This window comes from Hippoglossus hippoglossus, chromosome 11 (assembly GCF_009819705.1).
Source record: "Hippoglossus hippoglossus isolate fHipHip1 chromosome 11, fHipHip1.pri, whole genome shotgun sequence".
NCBI lineage: Eukaryota > Metazoa > Chordata > Actinopteri > Pleuronectiformes > Pleuronectidae > Hippoglossus > Hippoglossus hippoglossus.
The window spans coordinates 3,190,058-3,202,897 of NC_047161.1; the positions used below are offsets into that span (position 1 = coordinate 3,190,058).

General features: G+C 41.9%; 2 protein-coding genes and 2 long non-coding RNA genes across 7 annotated transcripts in view; 1 reads left to right on the plus strand and 3 right to left on the minus strand.

Moving 5' to 3' along the window:
- Positions 1–48: 48 nt before the first annotated feature.
- Positions 49–7,072, minus strand: LOC117770961 (major histocompatibility complex class I-related gene protein-like). Of its 4 annotated transcripts, XM_034600917.1 has the most exons (8): positions 6,906–7,065; positions 5,583–5,843; positions 3,467–3,745; positions 2,286–2,588; positions 1,636–1,737; positions 1,270–1,287; positions 640–724; positions 49–260 (listed from the first exon to the last, which is right to left on the minus strand). In XM_034600917.1, the coding sequence occupies exons 1-7, from the start codon at positions 6,958–6,960 to the stop codon at positions 645–647; spliced, it is 1,098 nt and encodes a 365-aa protein (XP_034456808.1). In that variant the 5' UTR covers positions 6,961–7,065; the 3' UTR covers positions 49–260; positions 640–644. The 4 variants fall into 4 exon arrangements, with proteins under 4 accessions (XP_034456808.1, XP_034456810.1, XP_034456809.1 ...); XM_034600919.1 differs by lacking the exon at positions 1,636–1,737 and having other exon boundaries at positions 6,906–7,071; XM_034600918.1 differs by lacking the exon at positions 1,270–1,287.
- Positions 7,073–9,765: 2,693 nt separating this feature from the next.
- Positions 9,766–12,840, minus strand: part of LOC117771019 — a 19,050-nt gene continuing 15,975 nt past the window's right edge. The window contains exon 3 of the long non-coding RNA XR_004615481.1: positions 9,766–9,776. This is a non-coding gene — a long non-coding RNA (uncharacterized LOC117771019). The remainder of the gene's footprint in view (positions 9,777–12,840) is intronic.
- LOC117770972 (major histocompatibility complex class I-related gene protein-like) overlaps positions 10,663–12,840 on the minus strand; it is a 9,069-nt gene continuing 6,891 nt past the window's right edge. The window contains exons 5-8 of the mRNA XM_034600938.1: positions 12,083–12,184; positions 11,717–11,734; positions 11,119–11,203; positions 10,663–10,743 (exon numbers count right to left, since the gene is read on the minus strand). Of these exons, the coding sequence (XP_034456829.1) occupies positions 11,124–11,203; positions 11,717–11,734; positions 12,083–12,184 (200 nt within the window). The 3' untranslated portion in view covers positions 10,663–10,743; positions 11,119–11,123. The remainder of the gene's footprint in view (positions 10,744–11,118; positions 11,204–11,716; positions 11,735–12,082; positions 12,185–12,840) is intronic.
- LOC117771024 overlaps positions 11,741–12,840 on the plus strand; it is a 19,073-nt gene continuing 17,973 nt past the window's right edge. The window contains exon 1 of the long non-coding RNA XR_004615486.1: positions 11,741–11,982. This is a non-coding gene — a long non-coding RNA (uncharacterized LOC117771024). The remainder of the gene's footprint in view (positions 11,983–12,840) is intronic.

The window sequence follows — 12,840 nt, forward strand, 5'->3', positions numbered from 1 at the left end:
CACGTTGACGAGTCCCAGCCGCAGCTGCTACAGAGCTCCGGTCGCCTGTTTATTTGAATTCTATTAACATTGATTGTATCACTTGTCCAAATCACACCAGATTCAACGCTGCACTTCCTTGGGCCCTTAACAACACACAGGTCAAGTGTGAAGCTGATAATGTCTGACTCTGAACATCAGTTTATGATTTGAGTGATGAATAATCAATGAGTTCCAGCGTAAGGGGGAGACTGTGGTGACACTGCTTCTCGTCCATAAACCTGAAGAGAGAAGAAAGAAAGAAAAATGAAATGTTCAGTTCCACAAAGCCACGTATTTTATGTATTTACAGTATTGAGACCTAATATTTCCATGATTCTCTCAGTGAAATTAAAGTTTACTCAGAAAAAATACACTAATCTTAACTTGATAAGCCCTAAATATCGGGTTTATTAACATTTGAATTGTTGTGTCACTGCTGATATTTGAGTTTTAATTCAACATTTAATCTGTCCTATTAACGTGAAGGTTTCTGATCTGTGCCTTGCTCTCAGCAGATTGTTTTATTTCTAATTAAAACAGAGGTTTTACACATGATCACACATATGTTACTTTGCACTTAGTTTGAGGCAGTTTTGTTTAACAGATGAAGCAACTCACTGTGTTCAGGAGGACGTCTCACTTGGAGAATTAGAACCTCGTTCACCTGATTTCAGCGGCTGTGAGGCACCTGGATCTGTTCCAGCTGTGAGGTCAGAAACACATCGTTAGTCCATCCTCCTCTGAACAGACACTTTTATTACAAACAACCAACACTGCAGGGAACCGTCCTGAAAACTCTCTTCAGCACAAAATGAACCCTATCTAATCTACAGAGGGTTTACTAGAGTCCTGCACTGGGTCAGGTTCCTGTGGGGAGCCTCGTATCCATTGAAATAAATATGGGCAGTAGTGTAGACAAGGCCTGAGTGAACATTTGTGGCAAATTTAAAGAAATTCCCTCGAGGCATTCCTGAGATATCGTGTTCACAAGATGGGGACGAACGGATGAACAGCCTGAAAACATAACGCCTCCCTGACTGTCACCGGTGTGGACCAGTACAAAGTGGACCAGTACAAAGTGGACTAGTACAAAGTGGACCAGTACAAAGTGGACCAAAGAGGTGTTGGGGGTGTTTTATAAAACTGGACATGTTAGTACTTTCAGCTGCTGTGCAAACGTGACGTGATGTCCTCATAAAGCATGTTAGTATAAAAAGAAAACAGAATAGAAATAGAAGTTTTACTTACCAGGTGAGGGACATTGGGCTGAAATAAAAAGAAAATACAAATGATTTCAGTTATTACAGTAAAAACACAAACAGAATTGTGTCATGTTTTTCTCCAGTGACGATCCTCCTCAAACGATCGACAACATACTGTCACTTCTTATTGTTTGTGTGCTGGACGCTGTGTGCAGAGCTTTTTATAAACAGTCTGTGGTGCAGAGGGAAGTTAGAAAACTTTGTGTGAACCCTGCAGCTCTTGAAACAGATGTTGGTGTGTGAGGAACTGAAGTTTGTTTCATGAGGTTTGATCTGAACGAGCATTAATTAGAAAGTCTAAAATCAAAACACCAGAAACATATTGGACAAAGCTTCTGTGTTGGTCTCTCACCTTTCTTCCTCCTGTACACGATGAGTCCAATGACAGCGCTGACGACAGCGAGAGCGACCACTGCAGTGATGATGATGATGGTGGTCACGTCGGTGGGCTTCTCTGTTGAGCGGAATAAAAAAACAAAGCATCACAACCTGAACAGATGAAGCAGGTTGGACGACAAGAATCTCCCTGAACCACAATCCTGTCCTGAGACACAACAAACACACACAGACACTAAACGTGTGAGTTTGTCCTGCTGTTGTTTCTACTTTCAGTTTTCTTCTGTACATAATGACTGTATCTGTGCTTATTCACGCTGGTTTGTCTTAAACTTTACTTCCAGTAACTAAATCATTTCATGGACTCATCTTCTACAACAGAGCAGCAGTCGAGTCTTAACAGTGACTATAATGTTCACATGTTGAAATCATAGACTAATGGAAATAAACACAGACGACACGTCTCCACTTCCTCCCACATTCCAGAAATGAAGCCAAAATATCCTGGATACGAACGCCGCCATCTTGCACATAAATCTACACATTTATTTATATACATTGATGAAAGAAAACTTCTCCTGCTACACATCAGCCAACATGACCTGCAGGACTGTTACTGTAGATGAAATGTGAGTTTCCCAGCGTCATCACTGGTTCAAGTCTCACCTCTGTTGGACTCGACTGAGTCTTTGTCCAGTTTGGTGACGATGTCCTCCTTCACACCAGAGATCTGGAACACACAGTCGTACCTCCTCCAGTCTTCAGGGGAGATTGATGAAACCTTCAGGTCAGCGCTCATCTGGAAGGTCCCGTCATGGTTGGGGAGGACCTCTCCGAGGTCCACGTCCTCATGAAGCTCCTCCCCGTCTTTCCTCCAGAACAACTTGACTCTGTCGGGGTAGAAACCTGTAGCGTAGCAGCTGACTGGAGAGGAGGGAGACTTCTGGAGGAGAGAAATCCTGGGAAGCTCTGGGGAGGAAAAATTAAGACAGTTCATGGGTTATTATAATGTATTGCAAACTAATAATATCATTCCTGTTTGATTCCATTTATTTAGCATTAGTCATGTCTGTTAATATACGAGACAAGTGAACAAACTGAGATGTGAGTGAGAGACAGAGGCTGAAGTGATGCAAAGACACTGGGGTGGACGATATGACGTAAAAGTAATATCACAGTATTTATTGACAATATTTATGAAGTAAACTTCATGTAGTGGACAGGTCCTGATCACTTCTGATTAATGTTGGTATTTTTTGTTAAAGTGCAAAGTGAGTGCAGGTCGGTCGGGCAGTGAGGAGGGAGGACACTCCGGCTGGGTCTCAATTCAGGGACGGCATCCTTCAGAGGACCCGGTCTAATCCATTCATCAGTGACTCCAAGTGAACTGTGCCAGATGTAATGAAGTTCCCTAGGGGCAGTCCTATTATGTCACATTCACAGTAACATGAGGTCACTGTGACCTTGACCTTTGACCTCCAGGCACCAAAATCTAATCAATAACCAATCAATCCTTGAGTCAAAGTGAATGTTTGCACCAAATTTGAGGAGATTTCCTCAAAGCATTCTGGAGATATCGTGTTCAGAGCAATGGGACGGACGACCCGAGAGCATGATGCCTGCGGCCACTAGGTGTCGCCAGAGCGGAGGCATGAAAAGAGCAGAGAGAGAGAGAGAGAGAGAGAGAGAGAGAGAGAGAGAGAGAGAGAGAGAGAGAGGGAGAGAGAGAGAGAGAGAGAGAGAGAGAGAGAGAGCAGACTGAGTCCCAGCTTCTGTGTATTTCTCTCGTTCGCTGCCACAGAGAAAGAAAGAGGAACATTAAGTTGATGGAGGTTCTGTGATGTCACCTGTTCTCAGCAGAGAGCTCCTCCCCAGCACCAGGAACTTCTTCAGCGAGGAAGGACACTCCTGGAGGTGGTAATACTTACGAAATGCAAGATCAGCTTTATCCTGATCCCACTGCAGTTTGGTGATGACACTCTGTGATGTTGGAGCGATCCACGTCTCTGTCTCCAGGTCCAATGATATGAAGTCTTCTCCATCATAACCATGCTGATTAAAACCTTTAACTTCTCCAGTCTCATCGTCCCATTCACATCCTATCATCTGCTGGTAAATGTGAAGACCTGAGAGAGAGACAGAGATCTGAGCTGTTATCACATCTTCACACACACACACACAGAGACACACAGAGACACACACACACACACACACACACACACACACACACACACACAGAGAGAGAGAGACACACAGAGAGACACACAGAGAGACCCAAACAGAGAGACACACAGAGACACACACACACACAGAGACACAGAGAAACACACACACACACACACACACACACACACACACACACACACACACACACACACACACACACACACACAGAGAGAGAGAGACACACAGAGAGACACACACACACAGAGACACACACACAGAGAGAGACACACACACACAGAGACACACACACAGAGAGAGACACACACACACAGAGACACACACACACACACACACACACACACACACACACACACACACACACACACACACACACACACAGAGAGACACACACACAGACACACACAGAGAAACATACACATCCGCACACAGACACAAACACACTCACACACACTCACACACACTCACACACATACACACACACAGACACACACAGAGAAACATACACATCCACACACAGACACAGACACAAACACACTCACACACAGACACACACACATACACACACACACACACACACACACACACACACACACTCTCACGCACACAGACACAAACACACTCGAACACAGACACAGACACACACACACACACACACACACACACACACACACACACACACACACACACTCACACTCACAAACACACACACAGTACAAACCTCCACCAAGGCCCAACAGTCACTCATAAGTATCAGTCCCCTAAACGTGTCTTATTTGTTTCATCAAGATCCGCGAGTTACTCTCTGAAAATCAAGGAAATCGTTGAAAAACCTAAAGAGATAAAAGCTGTTCCTGGATCAGCCCCTGATCTGCTCCTGAGTTTCATGAGTTCTTCTCTGACCCACAACACATCCTTCCACAGAGTTTACTGATAACAACTAATTCACAGTTGTTGATCTTTATTATTTTCTGCTGATCAGGTCAGAAGTTAAATGTCTTTTTCAGCACTACAGTATATAAATGTCTTCTGGCTTTGACTCTGTGTTTGGGTGAATCTGATCTAAGGTGTAATTCTCTGCTGTGTTTATTACTTTGTGGACACACTGTGGTCAGCACAGGGACGTTCACCTGTTGCTCTCCTGTTTATTTTATATATTTAAGGTTCAAACTAATCATTCTTGTTGATTATGTATTTTTTAAATTAATCAATTACTTGTTCAAACTGAAGAAAATATCAGAAAGTAGTGAAAATGTCTGTGACTGTTTTTAATTCATCAAAAAGTACGAGAAGCAACAAACTCTAATATTTAAGAAACATCACAAAACATCTGAGATTTTTACTTGATAAAAAAAATTCTGATCATTTAAAAATCTATTGATCACATGTTTGATTAATTCGTAAATATTTTGGATCAAATCTAATTAATGAAAATGTCTGTGTGTGTGTCTGTGTGTGTGTTTATGTGTGTGAGTGAGATTATGTGTGTGTGTGACTGTGAGTGTGCGTGTGATTGTGTGTGTGTGTGACTGTGAGTGTGTGTGCGTGTGTGTGCGTGTGTGTTAATGTGTGAGTGCGTGTTAATGTGTGAGTGCGTTTGTGTCAGCGTGCGTGTGATTGTGTTTTGGTGTGTGAGTGTAATTGTGTGTGTATGTGATTGTGGGTGCGTGTTTATGTGTGTGAGAGTGTGAGAGAGAGTGTGTGTACGTATGTGAGAATGTGTGTGTATGTGTATGTGTGTGTGTTGTGTTATTATTAGAGAGTGAAATGTAAACAAACCTCCAGTTTGGTTGAAGCGTTCGTTTAAGGTTTCCATGTGGACTTTGAAGACCTGCTCTGCACCCAAAGCACGCTGAGTGTTCGTCTCCCAGAACTGTGAATCAGCTGCGTTTATCATCCAGTCCTGTTTGTGTTCTGCTTTCTTTGTGTTGCTGTCATAGTGAGCCATCTGAACTTCATCAACCAAACACACAGCCACAAACTCTGGAAGGTTTTGGACTTGAGAGGACCCAGTGAGGAAAAACTTCAGAGAGTGAATCCCTGCAAGAAAAAGTTCAAGTCCTGACTTTAGTTTTCAGACTGTTTTATAAATCACTCAGAGTCAAGAAGACATGAAGCACATTCAAGACAACTTCAGCTGTTGTGAGGTAAACAAACACAAAAACACATTCATAGATAAAACGTCTGCTCCAGAGTCCAGACTCTCTTTACTTTGAATATTCTGCTACGTCTTTAAAATGGATTCAATCTAACGACTCAAATGTTTAATATTAGAAAATAATATTTTCTACTGCTGAGTATTTAATGTGAAGTGAAAACTACTTCAATCTCCAGTTACTCGATGAGACTTTTATTCTTAAAGTCCTTAAATAGTTGGTTTCTCTGTCTTTATATATCAATATATATTTATCCATATATACACATATACATTTATACTGGACCCAGTTAACAAAACAAAGTGGGACATTGTTACAGGAAGGGCTTGACTATTTTTTAAATGTTTAGACTCAGAAAATATTTGACATATTTGACATATTTGATTCATATCAACAGACTGAACCTGTTATTTCTTCACAACTTTTTATGAACCAACATGAAACATGAGACACATCATGAACAACAAAGTCTGAAATAATAAAGTTAATAATGTGCACAAGACAAGAAACTTTGTTTTATCGCTGAGTTTAAACGTTGCTTCGTTTTTCACTGTTTCTTGATTCATCAGAGTCTGTTGGACTCTTTCGCTTCAGAATCGTCCAGAACCAGCTCGGACCGTGTCGATCTTAATGGTTCTGACCAAAGTAAGAAATCAAATGACGGTCAGGATCCAAAGAAAGAAAAGTCCCTGTTCAGTTTATCTTTTCAGAAATAGAATATAATCTTTCCTTCTTACGTGAGATCGATGACATTCACTAACATGAACTTTTAAATCATGTCTTTGAAACGTTACTAAACTTCTAAAATCTGCAACGAAGGAACCAAACATCAAACATTACAATAGACCTGAAATCATTTGTCTTTTAAAAACATGGAGCATTTTTCCTTTCACTTCAAATCGCCCAAATACAATAAAATAAAGTAGAAACGTGGACTTTAACTCACGTGCCGTCGCGCTGTGTGCTCCTGTCAGTAGAAGCAGGGACAGTACAGTGAACATGGTGAGCGGTGGTGTATTCCTCTTTGCTGGGCTGAAGGTAGATGAGCTCTTTTCTCCACAGAGAGACGGACTGTGGAGAAAAGAGACGAAAACCAGGTGAGACGAGGACAAACTGTGGGGCGGGGACATCCTCTGAGCCAATGGGAATTTAGGATCAGCCTCCACGTCACTTAAATCTGGGGAAAAGGAAAAGTGATAGTAAAGATCTGCTTGTGACGATGTGTTTGTGTAGAATAAAGACCAGAGGTTAACGCCCACAGGATCATTCATGGTTATGACTTGTGGTTATCAGCTGTATGAACAATCAGAAAAACTGTTTTGGTCCAGATTTGACCCACGTCCCTCACATCCCACATCTGGACCACGTGCTGTGGGGAACGATGGCACTTGGGTGGTCGGCTCCTTTTTGCCATGTGGGTCACAAGTAAACCCTGAATTAGTTTCATGCCATTGTTTTAAAAGTGGGCAACTTTAGAATCACATCCATTTTGTTTGGGAAACAAGAAGGAAACCAGAAGGGCCACATAATTGGCTGAAGTGGCCCACATCCGTATGCTGTCTGGTTTGACTGTATGTGATGGACCTGTCCAGGTGAGTGTGTCTCTGTGGGGCGGGGGGTTAACTAATTCCTTCACAGTTCCGATGTCATCAGTTTCCGGGCATATTTCAGTTTTCCCAGGAAGAAGCAAAGCACCGCTCTGATCTGAGTGAGTGTGAGCGAGAGATCAGTGGATCTGCTCATGTCTGATAATGAAAACACACTCAATCACAAAGTGGTTTTACACATGACTAAAAAAACAACTGTATAATAATAATAATGAGACTATTAAAGACAGCAGCAAATCAAACATGAGAATTTACTTCATAATAAAACCACCACAATCATTTTCTTGTCATGTGTAAAATGTCTTTGTCGTTTTCCTGTTGAGAGTCACAGGTTTGACCAAATAGCTTTTTCCTTGCTGCTCTTACAGGTCAAATCCACATTAGTTTATTCTCTGGGACAATAATGAACATTTGAACTTTCACAGATGTGTTGAACTTTTCTACACGTTGAATCACAAAGAGGCAGAAATCCCAGAGAACATCAGAGACTTTATTAAAAACAGAAGTACAAAAGGAATGAAACAGCAAAGCAGCTTCATGTAACATTTATCTATAAAAAACAAACACAATAAGAGAAGTTGAGCGTCAACGTTCAGTTTCTACACTGTAAAAATGAAAACTTGAAACTGTGTTACTGCGATTTCTAAATATAATCAACAGAGATTATTTAATGGCTTTGTAAACGTATTTGCTTCAACTAACTTTACTAAGTTAAATTTGTAAAGTTGCTGAAGTTATGTTGGCAAAACACAAAATGGTACGTTTGTGATATGACACGTCTCATGTCTCACCAGGGGAAACGTGACCTAACGTCATGAAGGTGAGTGTTTAGGTTGAATACAGGACAGAAATTCTGGTTCTGCAGCTGCATATTTTGGCGGCTGTGGCTCAGGAGGTAGACCGGATCGTCCACTAACCAGAGGGGCACAGGTTCGATCCCCAGCTACTCCAGTCCGCATGCCCAAGTGTCCATAAGCAAGAATCAGAAAGCTTAAAACTACCCCTGACAGCTTAGTGGACAATGTGTGTGATTGACGTGTGACAGAAAAAACACTGAGTGAGTGAATGTGACTGAGTGAGTACAGTAAAGTGTCTGAGTGGTCAACAAGACGATATCAATGTGTTCAAATGTTCATATGGAGAACATCACTGCTCAGGGTGATCAACTTCACGTCTGCATGTGGAATAAACTGCTTGAATCCTCTGGAGCCTGACGAGCAGGGACACTAGAACTCGCAGCTTTGAGAAAATGTGAAGTTTTTAAAGCCTGAGAATGTTGGGAGGTGACCCCCCTGCTCCTAAGCCTAGGGGAGGCTTTCACATGTAAATGACAATGCTGTGAGCTTTACAAATGCAAATCAGGATAGTTTCACTCAGTGGTGCAGAGGTAACACCTTTTTCTAAAAGGTACTAACTAAGGTACCAACTAAAATATCTGGCGTAAGTACACCAGGCTTAAAATAAATATAAAATCTGAAATTGTAGCTTATATAGATTTCCCTTATGAATTACATTGTATACCATGAGCAAAGTTTTTAAGTTTGAACCTGGAGAAGACTTGGATGGGGTCGAACCGCCCTCGTCATGTTGCAAGCATAACTATGCCTATAAAAACAATTTGAAACCACTGTACAGTTTTTTAAGAGAAGTCTTTCTGCTGACACCAAAACACTGTGCTCCCTAACCCTAACTATTTCAGTATTCCATTAAAACACTCTCAGCCAATGTGACTTACAATAAGTGCATTCAACTATGAGGGTACAAACACAGAACAGCAAGAATCATGTAAGTACATTAACTTAACACCAGAAAGAATAAACTGGTCCTCAGTCACATACTCATCTCATATAAATGTAAAGTACAATTTAAAAACTGTTATAACCGCTGCTTCAAAAGTGAAAAGGTCATTTGTGAAGTTTTACTCTGAAAACGTCACACTCAGCTTCATGCCACGTCACTCGTTAACGTCAGCGCGTTAGAGGGCTGGACCAATCACAGCCTCGTGAAGGAAGCGTCTGTCTCCCGCAGACAAGAAACTAGCGGCTCGTGTTTTGCGTGGTCCGACGAGTGATTCTGTTTTCGGTGTAAAAAACTTGCTGAAGTCGACACGACTCTGTTTCCCTGGAGGAGAGGAGGAGTGCGTTGGAAAGCAAAGCCGCGGGCCCAGTGTGGACGAGTCGAGGCGGAGAAGACGGGCGCACAGTCCCAAACTTACGGTAAGAGCTACAGAGAGAAGCCATTGCTAACTGCTAAGCTAACTCTTAGCTCTGACTAGCGTGTTAACAACTGTGGGATTAGCGAGAAAGTTGCTAAAAGAAGAAGAGAGCATCGAGTGCTTGAGCAGAACGAGTGCATGTTTAAATATGTACGAACTGCTTCAACTCAAGAGTTTGTTCTCGTTAAGTTTTTTCATAAACGTGACTTTTGGTCCAGTTGTATTTAATAGGAAACTGCCCGTCTCTTCACACCTCGGAGGCAAATGGCCGGCGCCACGAACCGGAGCGAGGGTAAGATAAAGAAGAGCCGCGCTGTATAAAATACTCCAGGTTTTACTTTATCTGATCTATTTCATCATTGTGTTTTCACAGCCTGAGCCCCCCCCCCCCCACACACACAACGAGGCAGTCACTGCACATTTGGCCGAGACTCTAGCTGCAAGTCCGGATTTGCAGTGTGGAAAATGATGCCATTGTCTGTAAGTAACTGTTTAGTAAATGTGATGTAGGTGATGTAGCGAGGCTATTTCCGTTCATTAATAATATACTCATGTTACTCCTGTTGTTTTCCAGCTGCCTGTACTAAGACGTACTAAGAGCCAGTATGAAGGAACTTCCCGTACATCCAACCGGAGCTTGCAGCTCTTGCAGCAGTATTGAGAAGTTCAGGAGTCAACAGAGAAGAAAGAGGGTAAGATAAGATTCATTAGATCATGTTTCAGTTACATGTGTAGGTGTATGTTGTCATTGAACTGTGCTAATTGTACTGATTGTGTTTACAGATGATTGAAGCGGGACAGATGACATGGATCCATCCTTCCACAGCCACAAGTGTCTAGTGTCAAGTGTGAAGCTGATAATGTCTGACCCTGAATATCAGTTTATGATTTGAGTGATGAATAATCAATGAGTTCCCAGCGTAAGGGGGAGACTGTGGTGACACTGCTTCTCGTCCATAAACCTGAAGAGAGAAGAAAGAAAGAAAAATGAAATGTTCAGTTCCACAAAGCCACGTATTTTATGTATTTACAGTATTGAGACCTAATATTTCCATGATTCTCAGTGAAATTAAAGCTTACTCAGAAAAAATACAGTAATCTTAAATTGATAAGCCCTAAATATCGGGTTTATTAACATTTTAATTGTTGTGTCACTGCTGATATTTGAGTTTTAATTCAACATTTAATCTGTCCTATTAACGTGAAGGTTTCTGATCTGTGCCTTGCTCTCAGCAGATTTTTTTATTTCTAATTAAAACAGGTTTTACACATGATCACACAAATGTTACTTTGCACTTAGTTTGAGGCAGTTTTGTTTAACAGATGAAGCAACTCACTGTGTTCAGGAGGACGTCTCACTTGGCGAATTAGAACCTTGTTCACCTGATCTCAGCGGCTGTGAGGCACCTGGATCTGTTCCAGCTGTGAGGTCAGAAACACATCGTTAGTCCATCCTCCTCTGAACAGACACTTTTATTACAAACCACCAACACTGCAGGGAACAGTCCTGAAAACTCTGCAGCACAAAATGAACCCTATCTAATCTACAGAGGGTTTACTAGAGTCCTGCACTGGGTCAGGTTCCTGTGGGGAGCCTCGTATCCATTGAAATAAATATGGGCCGTAGTGTAGACAAGGCCTGAGTGAACATTTGTGGCAAATTTGAAGAAATTCCCTCGAGGCATTCCTGAGATATCGTGTTCACAAGATGGGGACGAACGGATGAACAGCCTGAAAACATAACGCCTCCCTGACTGTCGCCGGTGTGGACCAGTACAAAGTGGACCAGTACAAAGTGGACCAAAGAGGTGTTGGGGGTGTTTTATAAAACTGGACATGTTAGTACTTTCAGCTGCTGTGCAAACATGATGTGATGTCCTCATAAAGCATATTAGTATAAAAAGAAAACAGAATAGAAATAGAAGTTTTACTTACGAGGTGAGGGACATTGGGCTGAAATAAAAAGAAAATACAAATGATTTCAGTTATTACATTAAAAACACAAACAGAATTGTGTCATGTTTTTCTCCAGTGACGATCCTCCTCAAACGATCGACAACATACTGTCACTTCTTATTGTTTGTGTGCTGGACGCTGTGTGCAGAGCTTTTTATAAACAGTCTATGGTGCAGAGGGAAGTTAGAAAACTTTGTGTGAACCCTGCAGCTCTTGAAACAGATGTTGGTGTGTGAGGAACTGAAGTTTGTTTCGTGAGGTTTGATCTGAACGAGTATTAATTAGAAAGTCTAAAATCAAAACACCAGAAACATATTGGACAAAGCTTCTGTGTTGGTCTCTCACCTTTCTTCCTCCTGTACACGATGAGTCCAATGACAGCGCTGACGACAGCGAGAGCGACCACTGCAGTGATGATGATGATGGTGGTCACGTCGGTGGGCTTCTCTGTTGAGCGGAATAAAAAAACAAAGCATCACAACCTGAACAGATGAAGCAGGTTGGACGACAAGAATCTCCCTGAACCACAATCCTGTCCTGAGACACAACAAACACACACAGACACTAAACGTGTGAGTTTGTCCTGCTGTTGTTTCTACTTTCAGTTTTCTTCTGTACATAATGACTGTATCTGTGCTTATTCACGCTGGTTTGTCTTAAACTTTACTTCCAGTAACTAAATCATTTCATGGACTCATCTTCTACAACAGAGCAGCAGTTGAGTCTTAACAGTGACTATAATGTTCACATGTTGAAATCATAGACTAATGGAAATAAACACAGACGACACGTCTCCACTTCCTCCCACTTTCCAGAAATGAAGCTAAAATATCCCGGATACGAACGCCGCCATCTTGCACATTTGGACTCTGTGCAGTAGTGAATGGAGGAATGGAGCCACGGTAACGAGGTCCCGCTGATACACATGCTCTGTCAATCATGAGCTGTCAATCATGAGCTGTCAATCATGACATTTCACCCTGTTTTTATAGCATCAATCAGCGACCGAGACGCTTTGGCTTCACTTTTGAGGAGCCGTCATGTCGTCCATCTTTATTTACAGTCAATGGTTGAAATGGTTATAAACTGCCTGAAGAAATGTC